This window comes from Daphnia pulex, chromosome 4, assembly GCF_021134715.1.
Source record: "Daphnia pulex isolate KAP4 chromosome 4, ASM2113471v1".
NCBI classification, from domain to species: domain Eukaryota; kingdom Metazoa; phylum Arthropoda; class Branchiopoda; order Diplostraca; family Daphniidae; genus Daphnia; species Daphnia pulex.
The window spans coordinates 2019732-2037867 of NC_060020.1; the positions used below are offsets into that span (position 1 = coordinate 2019732).

General features: G+C 40.1%; 2 protein-coding genes and 1 long non-coding RNA gene across 9 annotated transcripts; 1 reads left to right on the plus strand and 2 right to left on the minus strand.

Annotated features, from left to right (window-relative positions):
- Positions 1 to 359: 359 nt before the first annotated feature.
- Positions 360 to 1820, minus strand: LOC124191994. Of its 2 annotated transcripts, none has more exons than XR_006873538.1 (3): positions 1671 to 1820; positions 638 to 743; positions 360 to 567 (listed from the first exon to the last, which is right to left on the minus strand). It is a non-coding gene; the product is annotated as an uncharacterized LOC124191994 (long non-coding RNA). The 2 variants fall into 2 exon arrangements; XR_006873537.1 differs by lacking the exon at positions 1671 to 1820 and adding an exon at positions 837 to 1109.
- Positions 1821 to 2263: 443 nt separating this feature from the next.
- LOC124191993 lies at positions 2264 to 5111 on the minus strand. 6 transcript variants are annotated; one of them, XR_006873536.1, is made up of 9 exons: positions 4954 to 5111; positions 4749 to 4823; positions 4178 to 4549; positions 4021 to 4091; positions 3479 to 3887; positions 3211 to 3415; positions 2783 to 3145; positions 2620 to 2705; positions 2264 to 2539 (listed from the first exon to the last, which is right to left on the minus strand). XR_006873536.1 is itself a non-coding variant. In XM_046585093.1 (8 exons), exons 5-8 carry the CDS (start codon positions 3773 to 3775, stop codon positions 2365 to 2367), a joined length of 1203 nt encoding a protein of 400 aa, XP_046441049.1. In that variant the 5' UTR covers positions 3776 to 3883; positions 4021 to 4091; positions 4178 to 4549; positions 4749 to 4823; positions 4954 to 5111; the 3' UTR covers positions 2264 to 2364. The 6 variants fall into 6 exon arrangements, 5 of the variants coding, with proteins under 5 accessions (XP_046441049.1, XP_046441044.1, XP_046441048.1 ...); XM_046585093.1 differs by having other exon boundaries at positions 2620 to 3145; positions 3479 to 3883; XM_046585088.1 differs by having other exon boundaries at positions 2620 to 3145.
- Positions 5112 to 13238: 8127 nt separating this feature from the next.
- Positions 13239 to 14766, plus strand: LOC124192359 (twist-related protein 1-like). Its single transcript, XM_046585592.1, has one exon. It carries the CDS (start codon positions 13590 to 13592, stop codon positions 14469 to 14471), a length of 882 nt encoding a protein of 293 aa, XP_046441548.1. The 5' UTR covers positions 13239 to 13589; the 3' UTR covers positions 14472 to 14766.
- The last annotated feature ends 3370 nt before the right edge of the window (positions 14767 to 18136 follow it).

An 18136-nucleotide genomic window follows, 5' to 3' on the forward strand; every position in this document is an offset into this window, starting at 1 on the left:
CACCAGTGGATGAAGTCCATGACAAGTAGCGAAGGAATACCCTGTAAGCAGAATGAACATTTATTTGGATGGCAATAATATTCAAGCAATATTGTAGCGACAGAATAAGCAATACCTTAAATAAAGATGGCCCGCTTAAGAAAGTAAAAAGGGAGATTCAAGGGTAGCAGCCAACAGGTTAGTAAACAAGGAACCTTGTTGACTTTATTGAAAGGACATGACTAAATTTAGAGTTTAGAACCTGTAAATAAAAAAATAAAAAAAAAATCAACTTGTTTATCATTTCTGTCATCAATGTGCTTGACGTCTATGATCTAAAAGAATAAACAATTATCAGTATACACTCAAAAGCGTCTCTTAAACATTAGATAGACATAAGTGGAGATCAATACTTTAAATACATATTAGACTGCAACGGAAAAAGTTCAGTGACATGATAAGTGAACCTACACATGAAAACACCAATCAGTTATCCAATCTTCTCTCGAGAAAAAGAAATGAGAGATTGGTCTATGCTGGGGTTGGTGATCTAGCAAGTCCAATACAAACAGCAGATAATTATGACTCCTAATAAAAGACGAGAAGAATACATGTTTCAGCAATACATGAAATGGATAAAGCTAGTGTTGGTTGTTACCTGTATAATTTCGATGGCACATTCAGTAGAATACTATGATTTTGAACATAATAGTTGACGGTAGGCAGTAGGCTGTATTACGGCCACGACCCTTTCACGTTAACTCCTATAAGTTGATGAGAAACATTCAGGTTATCCAACATATACACGGAATAGAACACATCACCGACAAGTTAGAGACGAAATCACTCGAATTTACCTATGAATTCATTGGTAATTGTCAAAGAAAGGATAGCTTAACTTTTGACAGCAAACTGCCATTCCATAACACAATGAACACGCCATCTATTTGACATTTTTGACACGTCTCAAAACTCAGTATTTGAAGGACTAGTCTTAAGATACTCACAAAACTTGAAAAAAGCATTTTTGTTAGCTAAAATCTAGCATTCAATCCTTAGAATTGTACAGAGAACAAAGTTCACTTGCTACTTTCATGCAAATTTTCCGGAAGTATACCGGAAGTAAGCGATAGCGCCTTAACCATTGAGCTGCCGACCAAATAAACCAAATATTCGTGATCTCCATGAAATTTGGGGTCGATTAGGTGTGATTTCAACGAAATCCAAAATTTGGCCAAAATCGAGAATTTTCCTGAACTATAGTTCAGGAAAATTCTTGAAACCGGAAGTACGCGTACGTAAAAAAAAAAACATGAACTTTACCACAAATTTGACGAGGATCACGAATATGTGGTTCTTTTGTGCGTCAGATGAATATTTACTTAACTACTGACAGAAATGAGAAAACCGGAAGTAGAAAAAAAGCACATTATTATTAAAAACTAACAAGTGAGCTTTGTTGCTGAAACAGAAACTGACAGCCATCACCCAAAATTTCCTTGTGGTAGCAGCGAGAAATTTCTTGAGAGGTGTGCAAAGTTAACGAAACTAAACTGAGCGGAAAATGATCAAAGGCTTTGCCGTCTAGCGCCAGGAAAAAGAAACGTTTACATGAAAACAATGTCCGCTCTAGCTCGTTTACACTTACTTGAAAAAAATAAAAATTAAAGGCAAGTAACTTTGATACTCACGTAATATTTTCTCCAAGTTACATGGTGACTTGCGACTTTTTTTTGGGTTGAGTTAACACTTAGTTTTTTAGTTAGCACTCACTTAAACTGTGTGAACTTTAAATACGCGGAAGTAGTCGGCATGACCCACTAATTAGGTTTAGCAATACTTAATCTGCTAAAACATTTTAAAATATTCACCTTAACAGTTAACACTGCATCGAAACGTGAAAGACAAACGGCACAGAAGACCACTAAGCACAGTTAGCAATATAGGGAATGGCAGCCATTGTTGTTTAACTGTTGTTGTTGTTAAACTGCACTGGCACCTAGTGGGGGATTTCTGGACCTTTCTTTCCTCCAATCCGAAGTTAAGTGTTAAAAAAATCGGTTTGAAAATATTGTGCTTATAGTCTGAATGTGAGTTGCATCGGTCCGTACACACAATGTGCTCCTAATCACGTTCACCGCTTACCTTCTCCATATATCATTTCGCAGAAATCGTCTCAAACAGCAGTCACCTATTCATCATGTTGGTATACGTATACTATAAAATTTCTTAGTTAAATTAAGTCAGCTTGAACAAAAGAAAACTTGAGTGATTTTACTAACTGTACGATATTAAGAAACTTGTATTTTCGCATCAATTACGAAATTAGTTGTGTTGAATTTCAGGATTATCCACTATATTCTTTAATTACAAAGCGAATTTAATTCAAAAGCGAATTGGTCTACATTGGTTTGTAGCTTTGATGAATTTGTAAGAAGGTCCGCAGCTAGCTGGCACACGGTTGCTACCGCATTGTCCAGTAGCTCGCAAGAAATCATTTGGTCGGCAACCGAAAGCAGGACTGACAGGCTTACTAACGTCACGTATGGGTCTACTAGGACTGAAGAAGATATTATTACATAAATTTAAATTATCAAGCGTCCTTAAATGTTTGCTAAAATGCGTGCATAAATAACTTACACCAAAGGATTTGCACACTTGAAATTATTTCCGTTTCGACCGCCAGGTTGACAAGGATTTAGGAGAGATGTTGGAATTCTACTTGTCTGTTGGAATATCCCAAAAGTATTGATACCTTGTCTTCGTTTTCTTGATAACCGTTGTGCACATAAAAACGTATTACTTTTGTTATTCTTTGTTTTTATGGGTTCGTTTGCGGCCCGATCAAAGACATCATCTAAAATTGCATTCTCTTCCGGAGAAGAAAAGTAAGGCGTTCTAGGGTCATCCATGTCAGCACACTCTCCCTGACAGTGAAAGATGTTGTAACCAAAAAGTTCAGAAGGTGAGCAAGGTCCACGAGTGCCTAACCCATAGCAGTATCCATATTCATCGCCGTTGTCATCGTTACTTATTCTTGATTGTTTAACTGGGACCAATTGCAGGAGGCAGTCCTGATATCTATCAACAAGTTGACAAGTGTTGGGGAAACACTCTAATTTACCAGATGAACTAACGGATACAACCTGATTGGTTGGACACGGCCCTTAAAAAAAATGATAAAAGAAAATTAATTAACAAATAATTTGGGAAAATTGGCGTTTACTGCACCTTGAGTAAATAAAGGAACGCAATCGTCTTCTTCCGATGGGAATGGATATTGCCCAATAGGACAATCACAAATTGGATCTCCGTAAGCCGAGTAATAAAGACGCCTACCTCCGCGACACTCTTTAGTATCGTAAACATCGTGACAAAGACCATCTCGACCGACGAACACTTTTTCTCTGCCACAAAGGCGAGGAGTGCATATTCCCTAAAAGTCACGTTTGATAAAATACAAATAAACTATTAATTCTAAAAAGAATTAAAATCCCACCTCGTAAGTATACGGGTCGACCGTAATCCAAAATAACACATTCTCACAAGGTCCTTTCTTCAGAAGTGAATAACAGTATCCATCGCCCTTAAATCGGACAGAATAGTCTCCACAGCCATCATCAGGATAAGAAGAATTAGACGCTTTTCCATTTTGTGGAACTTTTGCACCACTAAGCGGAGGATAATTCTCACACGAATTGTCGGCCGTACTGGAGACATCACTAGAATAGGTTGGGGCGTTGTTTGCCAATACCAGTGGGACAGCAGCTGCAAATATTATGGCTGAAGCAAACATTTCCTTAAATGCTTCGTGTTCTTATAACAAGAACGGGTTTGTCCGGGGCTTTCCCTAGACTCTTTGTTATGGCGAAACAAACTCTGTCTTTGTTTAATTAACTGCAATCTTTCTATGAAAAAATTAATAAATAAATAAAAATAAATAAATAAAATACATTTCATTGCGTCGAAATAATTTAGCCTTAGAAATATTATAACTTAAACTGTTTTTTTGTTTTTTTTAATTAGAATAATTTGTAATACCGTGCTTGATGAGTGAAGAGCAAGCTAATTCGGTTTTTATTGGAGATAACGTAGAGTCGTAGATAATGCACCTGGCTTATTCGTTATCACAAAAGATAAAGTCCATAAAGACAGTTTTATTAGCTTAGAAAATAGAAATTTGTACAAATTCAATTACCTAGAATACAGTCACTAAACATTTTCCAACAATATGATTCACTTTTTCTTTGTTTGATGTTTTGGATTTGGATGTGAATAATTCAGCTTGATCTGTCCAGCGTTATTCTTCCACCAACATTGCAGCTGAAAACTCATGTAACTTTTTAGATATGTTCTTCTCCATTGGGATGTTCTTTTTAGAGAGTCAACAATTGGAAAATAGGACAGGACAAGACTCCTTCACCATACTTGTTGGGGTAAGGTCCAGACTCAACAATATTCTTCTGTGTTGTATCTTTTAGTAAGAGACGTCACCATCCGTCTTCTGTTTTCTTTTTTTTATCTCCGACAATTTTGACATTCTTCAATTGACAGGTCTTCCAGCCCTTACCTATGTGGTAAAATATGAATATTTAATTAAAAAACCAGACTCTAATGTATTGTTATGTGGTCTATGATTAAAGAAATACAATTAATAAGCTCTAATTAAATTTTGAATGTGATGGCTGGCTCATCTTCTTCTTGGTTTACCTCAACTATACAAACAACTAATTTTAGCTCACCTAACCAATGTGATTACTGGTACTTACGCTAAAGTAGTTTTGGACTTTGTAAAGACAGGTCTGTGTCAAAAATTCCCTTTCCCTGCATAATGTGTGCATAATCTGTTAATTAATAAATGAAAATTTAGTAAACTAACCAACATCCAACAGAAAAACTTGCTGTTTTCTCAACATTTTGTTAATGCACTTTGTACCCAAACCAACAGAATATAATCTTAAAAAATTAATTTACTCTTTGTCTATGTCCGTTTTTTTATATTCTTTCCATTTCACATCGTCTTAACAACAAATATTTCATAGAATAGTCATAAAGAAATCAACTCAAGTTTCTTTTCTTCGGTCTTAACCATTTTAACCAACCAACAAGTTCAATAAAGCACGCCACGCGGAAATAAGTCAATAAGGCAGACGACAACAAGCAATCATGATTCGATAGAGCAGTTCAAAATTCCACTACTAGGTGGCCAATAAAGAAATAATTATGGCGGCTTTTTCAAAATGGTGCTAATTTGTAATGACAAATAAAAATACATCAATTTGGGTTGTGAGGTTCCCGTAGGAAATATATACTTATGACGTAAAATATAAGAAAGAAAAAGATATAAACTATACATATTTGAATCCCACGACGGTGAAATGGTGAAACCCCACGACGCAATTTTAAATCTAATCACTAGAATACGGAACGCCAAATGACCCCCTAAAATAATAGCACTCGACTAGTGCTATTTATTTTAGAAATCCCTTGAATAATATACAACTGGGTGGCGCCATCTAGTGGTTTTTTCCGGTTGTTACGGGAAACGGCCTGAATGTAATGTGCGTTGCAACGATTTTAATTGGCTGTTCTCAATAATCTCGTGGTGGTACTGAAGTCCGTTCTCACCGCAGAATAATTCAGCAAAAAGAATCAAATAAAATAAAAAGGATGGCAACCTGTCTGCGTATATTGATTACCCGGTCGTCAACGACGAATGAGGTAGGCAGATTCGTTCAAAAAGACTCGCATGATAGCCGCACTCTTCTTCCTCTTTTGAAACTCTCCGTCTTCTCTGTGATGGCCTTGCGTTGAAAGTATCAACGAATTCAATCAAACAGCGTGAAAGGACTGTTTATCACCGTTTTCTCATCTCGGACGTGAGAGTGATAGAGCAACATGACGAACATCCATTAGACAAAGTTTCTTTACAATGTCATCCTTTTCCTCCTCGTTCATTATCGTCGTGTAGCGATAAATATGGAGGAGGTGGTGGTGGGGGTTGAATCGAATGGGAATGGGGGAAAAATAGTCTTCCGTTTGAACCGAGAAAAAGATCCTTAAACAGATTCCGGCCAGCGTATATAATTTCGGTCAAATGCTATGGCTGGGGGAAGAACAAATTCCGGAACTGCCGTGTCATCGTTTCAACATAACATATTACGCACCGTCCAAGAGGCGAAGAAAAATATTTCACGGTCTCGACATTTCCAAGTTTTCCTGTCGTTGTTGATTTTTTAATGTTTATTATTTAGTTAATGTCTCTTATTTTGGCATATGAACGGATGTCACTCGTTTTCCCATGCAGACCGCACACACAACAATACAGTCACGAAAAAATTTATACGGCCAAAAAGTGACACACACGATTAAATTGAAAACGCGAGCAGATTTTCATTCACCTTGGAGAGAAAGCCGTTAGCTCATATTGAATTGAATTCTACTGTTAAAAAAAGGAATAGGAAATTACGGAGCCAAAGAAAAACTTTCCCAGGCCGGCCGACAACAATTACATATACACATCAGGGTCACAAAGAAGAAGATGCGGCCGCCGCCGCCGCTCCGTGCCTCGTTGATCTTGATATTCAAAATATTACTGTGCATTACTATATGTATACTATCTACGTGATGCTACTGGTCGATGACGTCCAAAAAAGAAATCGTTACGGTACATCTTCCATTTCTGATTCTTAACGCTTGACTGGATTCAATTCGACTCACGTCAAACCTTTTCAGACATATCCTCCCACTGGAATAAAATAAGAAATATAGAAGTCTCAAGGGTGCCTTCAAAAAAAGAGATAGTCTCTCAACTGAATGGGCGACGCGTTCTCACTCGGTTACTGTTTCCTTCAGCAGCACGTCGCTTTTGTCATCAGCCAAGAACTTTTTTTTTATGGTCATTTCAAAAGAACGGTCATATCGGCTATACTTTTTTGGTATGGTTGCATAGTAATTCGAGTAGTAGTTCAACTTTGTATAATATTTAAGATTTTTTACTTTTAAAAAGAAATGAATCCATTCATTCTCCGTGCTTTCGGTGATACTTGCATACGAATGTGAATGGTCTTTACTAATTAGTCTACTACTTGTTGATTGAAATCCCTATACACACAAGAATGTTGATAGAGTCTGGACCAGATGAATTCGTCATCAGAGATAATCTGCGTTATGTCCTGTGTGGGCCGTGGGCGTTTGAAACAACAACAGGGACATAAAATTCTGTCACGCGCGCCACAAATGCTCCGAGCTTTAGTTCTATGCGCGGCGCGGTACTATACCGTCGATAAAATAAGAATAAGCTTTTCAAGGCATGTGTTATATAATAAGAATAAGCCCGCAAAACCCGATCATGTTTTCTTTTTTTTTCGAATAAAAGGCAAACAGTTGTACGGCATTTTTATTAAAGTGAAACGCGGCTGTCCGTCACTCCATCGTTTGCAGGTATAAAATGTAGGCTACTACTATGCAATCCCGGAGAAGATGCGATAAATTTTTTTTTGCGACTCTCTATTAAAATATAATTTATACACGATTTTCTCTTTTGTCTTTTATCCATCCAAAAAAACCGACACGTCGCACGGTAAAATCATGGCCAGGCAAGAGGAACATGACTTTTGAGTTGATTCGAATTCAGTGAGCCCCGAAAATTTGTTGAGTGGATAAAAAAATAAATAAATAAATAAGAAGCGTTAAAGCTACGGGTATAGAAATTATGTTGAATGAGTCGTGCCTTTTTTCCTTCCCCCTTTTTCTGTTTACTACACACGTTCGACATGGTAACTGACTCGCTATTCACGGCAGCGGAACTCGGAGCCAAATTGTGAACGAGGTCGTGAAATACTCGAAATAAACTACCGCGGCGTATGAATGGAGGAGACGGAGGACGGCATCGATCCAAACGGAAGTACAGCTGTATCGATATGGATATCAGCAATATTGACGCAAAAAAGAAAAAGCCAAAGAAAAATGTTGTTTTTGGTATTTGTTTTGTAAATATAGCCTGGAATTCGTTTGTGCTATTTAGAAAATTTTGTACATCGTAGTTTCGCCTATAATGATATCGGTTCGGTATCACACACGCTGTTATCGCATTTACTTACATAATTTAAAGACGTTTTTTTTTAAAGCAAAACGTCAAGAGACCTTTGAAGCGAAGAGGAAAAAATTCGATTAAATTGGATCTGATTAAGAGGACGATCGATCGATATCGTTTATTATCCGGAATGTTTATAGTTTGATTCGATATATCTCAAAAGCAGTTTCACGTTAGAAATAGCTGTTGGTATAAAATGCCATTCATGTTGTTTTCTCGAGTGAAACATGCATTGTTTTAGGGTATTATCAAAACATTGGGGGTCACACTTCATCGCAGGAAAACGATATCGCATTATGCCAAAAAATCAGATTCCCGAACAGGAGAAAGAGAACGTCTTGGTGGCGGGGAGTGAACCGCACACAGACATATAAGACAGATAGACTCAATAAGTATGCAGATTATTTAACATATGCCACATAGACATTTATGAAATGGGCAAAAAAAAAATTAATCGCGTATATAAATACATTTGATAACGAAATACAAACGTTTGTTATTCATTTGACTTCTATCAAAACGGGATTATAATAAAAGCAGCTAGGGGAAAAAAAGTAGCGAAATTGTATTTGCCATTTTCGTCTAGAATAGAAGAATCTGCCGTATAGCTCGCACAGAGGACGAACTTTATTTGCTTGAAACGCAATCGTTAATGAGATGCAACGAAACGAGAAGGACATTGCACTTGGCTGCCACCAGCGCGACACCCATTCAGGTGATACGCATAGAGTCGCGGTAAATAGAGGACTGTCTTTATGGGCGACATTGTGTTGTGTGTATATATGGCTAAGATGGTGTGTACGAAAAAGAAAAAAAAAATAGCAATTGCCGATTTCGCTCGCCTGGTGAGATCGCGTTTCGCCTCAACGATTGGAAAAAGAAAATAATAAAAGAATCCCAGATACTAAAAACAGATGCCGAATTGTTGCTGCTGCTGCTGGTGGTCGGTATATTATTGTGAGACTAGACCTATTTTGTCCGCCTCTCTCTCTCTCTTTCCTCTTATGTAATATATGGAAGGCCGGAAAAAAAAATAAACTTATTGTTTTTCAACAATCCATGAAACTGATGGGATAGTCTTTGGGTGGTCGAGACCAGAAAAAAAAAGAAGATTAGCCATCAAAATCATCATATCGTTTGATTTTCGGAATATGTGTTGTGTACACAGAAACCGTTGGCGGGGGTTTATCGACCGCAAGATGAGTCAACTCTATCTAGTTAATAAATTGCGGCGATTTCGGTACTATCCTATATTTTCTGTTTGTGGATGGACGAGAATAGAAAGGGCCGTGTGCATGCAAAAGTATGTTGATGAGTTGGATAAATATAACCAAAGTAGCGAGATAGACACACAGGCCGAAGAAGGGAAATAGATGTAGAGCCTACTGCCTACTACACCAATAAATGTGTATTCTCGATGATGATGTCGACAAAGAGATGAACCAACGTGATCTCGGAATAGTTTGATGTATACCGGCGTGACCGCAACGTGCCGGGTCCCTTATACTTATTTCCGAGTGTATGATTCAATCGTCCTTGGGTGGTCAAACTCATCAGCCGTCGATGTGCCGTTGAACAACAGTCAACCGCACGAGTCGATTGTACTCGAATGTCACCGTACCGTGTCGGTGGTGCCGGGCTTCGTTTCTTGGTCGTTTCATTTGTGCTGCGCCGAGTTCCAAAAGAAAAACCACGGCGGGATTGCGACGAGACGAGAGCATATAGTGCTGCTCTCGGAAAGGTATTTAGACTATTATATAAGGGGGCTGTATATAGTCTGTGGCTTCATCGATTGAGCGAAACGTTTCCTCAATCACACTCACGGTTCACAAATCTCATTAAAATGATGTCCTTTATAACCATCCACCCCTGGGTTCTTTTTCTCTCTTTCTTTCTCCTTTCGCAGTTTCATGCACCGGAGATTGTCGTGTCCCAAGAATCTTACAGTCGTTTATTTTCACCAGCTTTTTTTAAGGAAATGAATTTCATTTATATCCGCTGGGTATTAGAATGATATGGTCTAATATAATGTACTTGCGGTGATAAACTATATCCCGAGCTTATATAACATATGGCGGAACGCTTTATAATCTAAAGTTTTGACTTGTGGCTGTTCTGTGACATCGAAGATTTAGATCTTTCAAAAAAGAAAAAGGAGCAAACAAGTAGACCGGAAAACCAAGTCAAAATTATTTAAAAGAAAACAAAAACAGAACATGTAATATTCAGTCAAGGGATAAACCTTAATTGGGGAGAGAAAAAAGGGAACACTATCATCGAATTAAAGGCACCGAAAAAAAAACCCGTACAGATCCTGCGAACCGACTGGGAAAATACGCTTCCGACCATTCAATTTCACCCTACAACACACAATAAGTAATCACCATAATGTACATCCCAAATGGGGCGAGTATACTACGTACATCAACCCGTAACTCTGCCAGACTCTACTGTATTAGACACTCACGCTGCCCTATTCAAGATATCGTAAAATAGGCCTTTAAATGCAATGCCAAATTAGACGACGGCATCAGGCCGGGCATATCACGTCGTCTTCATCGCTTCTGTCCGCCGCATATACTGTAAATTGCCTACCTGACTTCGAATGCCACGCAAATGGCGCGTCCTGGCAAAGTCTCAAGACTAAACGGTGTTTTTTTTGTTATAATAGGTTTTCCCTTTGTTGTTGGGTCAAGTTATTTGGCTGTTGTTGTTGTTTTTTCCACGATTTCGATAATAATACGGTTTGCTCCTATATTCCTTTTATCAATTTAGTCTTTTTCTTTTTTTGTTTCTGCGCTGGTCTCTGTAGGCAAGTATAATTGGAAGAAGAGCGTGCGTGATGGAGATTTCTCCTCCCGAAAATGGGAGGAGGAAGAGCGTTTGCTTTGATGGATGGGGACCCACAATGTGTACCCGAGAGAGAGATGGAAGACTTTCGCCGGAAAAACGACGCTAAATTGTTTGTATCAAACGGTTATGATTATACACAGAATCTCTTATAGCGCGCCGTGCTGACCGGATAGGCTCTCTAACCAGCACCTACAGGGCCGCAAACAGCCAGCAGATATGTATGCATATAGAGTTCATGTTTTAGCAGTATAACAGCAGCCGTTATACGAAGAAGAATATGGCACAATGCACAGACACAGAGGCGGCTCAGCAATGCGCTTGCCCGGCACTTTAAAAAGACGACAGATGGTCTCTCTCTCTCTTTTCACTATATACACTTAATAACAGTGGGGGGAAATATGCGTTCAAGAGACTGACGGAATGAGATTCTTGCATCAGCACATCAAGCGAAAAAAAAAAAGTAAGAAAGAAAGGGAAAAATGAAGAAAAAAGTTATTATAAAGGGCCAATTCATAATATCAAAACAGCCTCGTCAAGAGGTCTTTAGCCCTGCTGGTCCTCTTCTGTCCTGTGTGTGTGTTTCCCTGTTTTTATTTCTTACCCCCTAACCGTGCAACATCCATTCGTTCCCGGCCGTTTCTCTGACGACGGACTGGACGATAGCTGTCGAGACACACAGCATCTAACAGTCGTGTTTAATCTTCTTCTTCTCTTTTGACATTGCCAGATTTTCGCCAGAGATATACACGCACAAGTCACAAGATATGCACTTTTAGTTGTTGCACCTGCGTACATATATCTCTCTAACAGAGAACATCGTCGTATAATTCTACTAATCTGTTTGGGTCCCGCTATTGTAAAAGAAAGCTAAACCATATGATCGTGTAATGGTGTTTGATTTTTATCTATTACAAGTATTAACCATATAGCTTCCTCCCCTATCGCCTTGTATCCCCCCCCCCACCCACCTCCTCACTCTCAAGTTCTTGGGTTTGGGTTCGGCCCAAAATTCCCGACGTCGAATAATCCCGATAATCAAAAAACCGCAAGTGTAATTCCAAAGTGGAACGGCCCCACCTTGAAGAAGGAAAAAAGAAAAGAAAAAAAAAAACAATAACACTGTCAAGAGAAGGATAAGACCCCAGCACTCTCCTTCTCCTCCCACCGCCGACCACCGCCATCCCATATCGAAAGGAACAACCAGCAACTTATAATATGAAAAGAAAAACCCTGATTCCAAATAATATAGCATTCAGTCTGGGGGAGAGGAGGAGTCGCTAACAAAACTCGTGGGACTCGGATACGTACCTCCTCCCACCCAGCGTTAGAGAGGTACGACGAAGAATAAAATTTCAGAACCCCCCCACAAAAAAAAAACCTATGTGTATTATCCATATCTCTCTCTCTCTCTCCACAGTCGAATGGTTTTTCTTTTCCTATACATCGTGTTATGTAGACTCCGGTGGCTGGTTATTTTTTTTTTAAACACTGGGAAAAGAAAACCCCGAAATGACCAAAACAAAAGCCAAAAATAAAAATAAAAAAGAGTGTAGATAGATTCCATATACGCATAGCATATATGTAAAGAGAGACTCTGCTGTGTGAGTTTCCCTTAAAGGAAAAAGACAAAACAAAAATCCATGGTCAATGTATAGAGCCGAGGCTCAATCAGGTCAGTGGCTTCCGTGTTGCATACGTATAGGCGTCGAAAAGACACTGGGACCGGCCTCCAAGTCTCCAAAAGTGGGCGGAGAGGAAGCAAGACGACGCTCATTTTTCTGCAAGCCGAGCGGAAGAAATATAAGAATACTAAAGAAACGGCCCAGACAACAACAACAACAACAACTTTAAGTATAATAAGGACGAGAGAGAGAGAGCAGAAAAATGAGTTCCCAAACGGAATCCCGGCATTAGACGATCGTTAACCATCTCGTTCATGGCCAGTTCAGTTATATGAAACATCGTCGTTCGCTCGTTGCCGGAATTGTACAGCAGAAACAACCGAAAAAACTTTGACTAAACTGAGAATAAATATGCGAACTCGGCTGTTTGTTTCATTTTTCTTCTTTCCTTAAAAAAAACAGCCGAACGACTTGGGTTGGCCAGTGACCGAATCACGTGACTGGGACCCGGTCCCGACGGAGCAATTGGCAGAGAAGAGGAAAGAAGAGGACGAAAGGGGCGTGCATGGTCATAATGCATGCTCGGCTGCTTTGCCACAGCCTTTTTTCGCTACTACCTTCTTCTTCTTCTTCTTTTGTTAATTCATTTCGGTTTTCTTTTCTGTCCTTCGCTTCTTTTCAACAACAAAAGGAGGAAAACAGGGCGGTACTTTTAAACTTGGGAAACTCGGTAGAAAGAGAGGGAACCGAAATGAAAGAAAAACAAAAGAAAAGATAAAGAAAGATAAGAAGAAAGAAGAAGAAGAAGAAGAAGAAAAAACAAATTCAATTTGGCTCATTTCATCGTCTCTCATCTACACGGGGCAACGTTAGCTGCAAGTGTCAATGCACCAAGTGGCCGGGACTTGATGGTGGACGCTACAACCGGACGGATTGCAGCGAAAAACAGCTCCGTGATTTTTGTTTTTAGATTTTAGTGGCTTCTTCTTCTTCTTTCTTCCATCTCGAGTGATTTTGAACAGTTTTTTCGGTTCGACAATATGTCGCAGCGTTTGTTTTATCCGGGCGACGAGGCCGTTCTGCCGGGCGAAAGTGCGCAGTTCCTGCTGGCCGACGAACTGCCTTACTACAACAACAGTAGTACGCCAAATTTGCCCAGTTGTGGATACCAGCACCACGGAGACGAGAATCTCTACCGGACTCCGTCGATCGCCATCCATCAGCAGCCGTCCGGATTCCCACCGCTGCCGCCGCCGCCACACGCCTCAGTTCCGATTTCCGATGGCGCAAATCCCGGTGACGGCGGAGGTAATTCACCCGGTGGCTACCCGACCGACGCGTGTGATTTCACCCAGTTGACCAGCAACGTTCGCCATAATTCAATCAACGGGATGTCGGCGGCCGGATTCGACGAGCCGGTCGAGCCAGCCAAGTGTTCCGTTCAGCAGCAGCAGCAGCCGCCCGTTCGACCGCTGTCCGACCACGAGACGTGGAAACCACCACGACCGGAGGTCGTCGTAGCCCTGGAAGCCCAGCACCAGTCCATCAAACAGGAATCCGGACCGAATAACCCGCAAATTGGCCGGAAGAAAAATGCCAAAAAATCCGTGGCAAACGGCCAGAACGCTTCCAGGAGCAAACGCGGCAGCGGCGACGGCGACGCTGGTAGCCCCAACAAAAGTACAACGACGACCAATGCAGCGGCGTCGGCGGCGGCTCCACCGGTCGAAGTCATGAAGAAGAGACGGACGGCGGCCAACGCCCGAGAGCGTCGCCGCATGAACAGCCTGAACGACGCCTTTGAGAAACTGCGCGAGGTTGTGCCGTCGCTGGGCAGCGACCGCAAACTCTCAAAATTTGAGACACTCCAAATGGCCCAGACCTACATCAACGCCCTCCACGAACTGGTTAAACATCACTGACCCCCACCGTTATCTATTTCCAAATTGTTATTGTTGTTAATGAGATGCAAAACACCGATGGGGCTATGTATAATTGAGATGCGTATAGATATAGTGACGGTGATGGGGCCAAGGGTTACACATTTGTTGTTTTTCTCTCGTTTAAAAAAAAAATGTCCAATAATCAACTCCGCCTTCTTGTTTCAATTCCACCCAATTCTCTCTAGTCAAAGAATGTTATTTATATGATTGTGCTGCTATTATTACAGCTATCGCTAAATGTTGGAAAAAAAGAAGATAAACCTCCCAGAAAATATTCCATCGTTATTTGCTTTAATTGAGTGCAATTACAAGTTGCTTGGTTTCTTCCATCATCAAGAAAACAAGAAAATGCCTTGAGTACTCGATTGTCGGTCGAATGTAACACTGCAGCCACACGCATAGACAACAGCCAGAACAGGGGGATATAGACGATTCAGGGCCAGTCTAATGGGCGAAAACGGTTGCACTGGCACTAGCCATTCATCTTATGAGAGGGTTCATACATATATACACACGGATAGAAAAGATGGTCCATCATCTTGCCATTGTTATGTAGTGAGAGAAGTTGGGTAGGATGGAGAGAGAAATGAACGATCTGCATGATTGCTTCGCACATTTACGACTGGTTTTCCTTCGTCGCTATTTGGACTCGTCATAACGAGTTGAATAATATTCCTCTGTATTCTTTTTTTTTTGAGAAATGAAAAGAAAGAAACCTGACCGTCTTGTCTACACAGTTATTAGAATACGGCGAAGGGCGGTTGAACCCACAGACAGTTATAATCCCCCCTTGTTGCCCTCTGATCCTTTTTTTCTACCTTTTTACATCACTGTTGTATAGTGTTGTAATGCGTAGAAGACCAAACGCTTTTGCCACTGGACACAAAAGACCACACAAAGCGGACCATTTCTTTAAAATTTGTTAAATACAAAAAAAAAGAAAAAGAAGAAGAAAGTCTCGATGGGCATTAGTCCGTATAACCCTGTCGTCTCCTTTCTGCTGCGAATAATAATTACAACCTGTTAATTTGGCAAGATACATAGTTGCAAATGAAGTCGTCTAACGGAACGAATGTGTTTGAATTGTGTGAAGCTTCCCAAAATTGATATTTTGTTTTCGTGTTTGATTTGATTGTTTACCTGAATTGATACCGTAAACGATACCAGATTTTTGACACGCAAAATATCTCGGGGAATTCTTCTCGCTCTGCATATGTAGCCGACGGGTTGTCTGCGCATATTAATCAAAAAGGGTTCTCAATTTTTGACCTGTTGATCAGTTCGGACTAACAAAGTAATAATGTACGTACTCTACGCCCTCGAATGCATTTATAGATCTTTTCGTTTCCGATGGCAAACTTGGTTTTTTAAATAAAACAATGTACTCAAATGTACTGTCCTCTTCTTCTGGCGTCGTTCGCTATACGCCCGGCTGTTTCTCTGAAGACGAGCATAGTTGCAATCGCTAATGAAGTTGTCTAACGGATTATAACATATAGGTGTGTTTGAATTGTTTGAATATTCCAAAATTGATAATTTTTTGTTTCGTGCTTGGTTTAATTGTATACCTGAATTTATAGCGTAAACTATACCAGATTTTTGACGCGCAAAATATCTCGGGGACTCAGCACTCTGCAGATCTGTAGCCGACGGGCTGTCTACGCAATATTAATCAAAAAGAGTTCGTGATTTTTGGCTTGTTGATCAGTCCGGACTAACTAAGTAACTATGTTCATATGAGTATGTACTCTACGCCCTCGATTGATTTCACAAATCGTTTCGTTTCCGATGGCAAACTTGGTTTTAAGAAAACAATGTATACTGCCCGCTTCTTCTGGCGTGGTTCGCCATATACGCCCACCTGATTCTCTGAAAACGAACCGACACTCACGCACGCACACGAGTCCAGCAGCAGTAGAAGGGTAGCGAGTACGAATTCCCCGGGTGAAAGCGGTTTATCTCGAAAACCAGCCAATAAATTGTAAACTGTTGTCCCTTATTGTATTTTTAGAGGCAACAAATCATTTTTTTCAACCAACTGCGCATCACCATGGATTCTATATTTAGCGATGATCACGGCGTCCGTGGCAATTAAAAAAAATGTGCAAAACCAGCCCTCCGTCGAACGACCAACTTTGTGTAAAAGGAAATAACCATTTTTTTTTTCTAACAGTCAGAAATATTTATAACAAAGAAAAAACCCAACAAAAAAATAAAAATAAAAAATGCTGTACTGTATAACTCTTTTCGATTCATTTTCCTATGGGCGATCGTGCTATCAGACCATTATAAATGTGCATGATAGCAATATAAACTGCACAAGAATAATAATTATAGATCTCGTCGTCCCGTGGCCGGCGAACAGTTCAACAGCACATTGTGCCCATTTTTATTTACTTTTTTTTTTCGATGTGTGGAATTTCTTTTGTTTTCCCATTTTTTTTCTTTTTTAAGGATATTTTCCAAAGAGTTAATTTTTCACACTTGGCCGCGCTTCATCGACGGCGGCAACGAGTTCGAAGACGTTGGAGGACACACACACACACGGACATTTTCTTTACTTTTATAGGTTTTCCCTTCGATTCTTCCGCGACTGGAGATATTAAAAAGAAAATGTTTGTTAGTTGTGTGTCCTGGGATAGTCCGTCGTCGCCATCGCAGTCGTCGCTAGCGTGTGAAATGTATACGAGCCTTTACAAACACAGACTATATCGTGAGCGCTTGACGTTATTGGGATAAAAAAAAAGGGGGTGCCGGACGTTATTTGGCCACCGTTTGACCGCGTAACAGTTTCAATTGCGTCACTAATGAAGCTCTTTTTCTCGCTCTCTCTTTATTATTATCTCTTGTATTTTTATGAGTTTTCACCAACCCTTTTCGGTCCTTTCCCTCTCTATATACACATTCCTCCTCCTGCATGTATTGCTAGAGGGGGGGAGGGGTGTAAAAATAAGATTCTTCAACAAGTCACAATTGCGGTCTGCATGGACGTTTTCAGGTGGCGACTTTCACAGGTCCCTCTTGGTATAAAAATTCTCTAGTTGCACTTTGCTTAAGTGTTTAAAGTTCAAATATTTTCGAATGTGATGATTTACCCACAGAAAAATGTGTGAGGTACAAAACAAGCCTGATCTGCTGTCGTTAGACAAATGAGATTTTTAGTGAACCCTTACTGAGAAAAAACCAAAACGGAGAGAGAAAACAGTTGCAGTCATGCCAGTCAACCGCCTAGCTCAGGAATAAACATACCCCACGTGACTACGTAACGATTTATAATCAACGCCACCAAAAGTTGTCCAAAAGGAAGAATATTTGATCTATTTTGTCCTACCTTTATATGCCTGGGAAATACAGCCAGGCATCTACAGTTGCTCCATCCATCCGCTGAAAAATGACACCAGACGGGATAGGGTAAAAAGGATGTCCTCGTGAATAAACCCACATTCACATGGGCGTACACGTGGACATTTAAAGAAAGGGGAAAGGGAGAGATCCGCAACTCGATTGACATCGGTAGTTTTCCCAATGCAGTGTGATGCTTCTTATCTAAATAAAAAAAGAAAATGGGTTACGAAAAAAATGTTGACAGAAACAAGTCAGGAAAAGTTGAAAATGAGACATTGGGTAAACCCAAATTTTTAATA

Bases quoted from the DNA above. Each gene is read 5' to 3' on its own strand.
- LOC124192359 (XM_046585592.1), top strand. From the start codon at position 13,590: ATGTCGCAGCGTTTGTTTTATCCGGGCGACGAGGCCGTTCTGCCGGGC.
- LOC124191993 (XM_046585093.1), bottom strand. From the start codon at position 3,775: ATGTTTGCTTCAGCCATAATATTTGCAGCTGCTGTCCCACTGGTATTG. The intron at 3,146-3,210 runs GTGCAGTAAACG...ATTTTTTTTAAG, and splicing joins CGTTCCTTTATTTACTCAAG to GGCCGTGTCCAACCAATCAG. The intron at 2,540-2,619 runs GTAAGTTATTTA...TATCTTCTTCAG, and splicing joins AAGTGTGCAAATCCTTTGGT to TCCTAGTAGACCCATACGTG.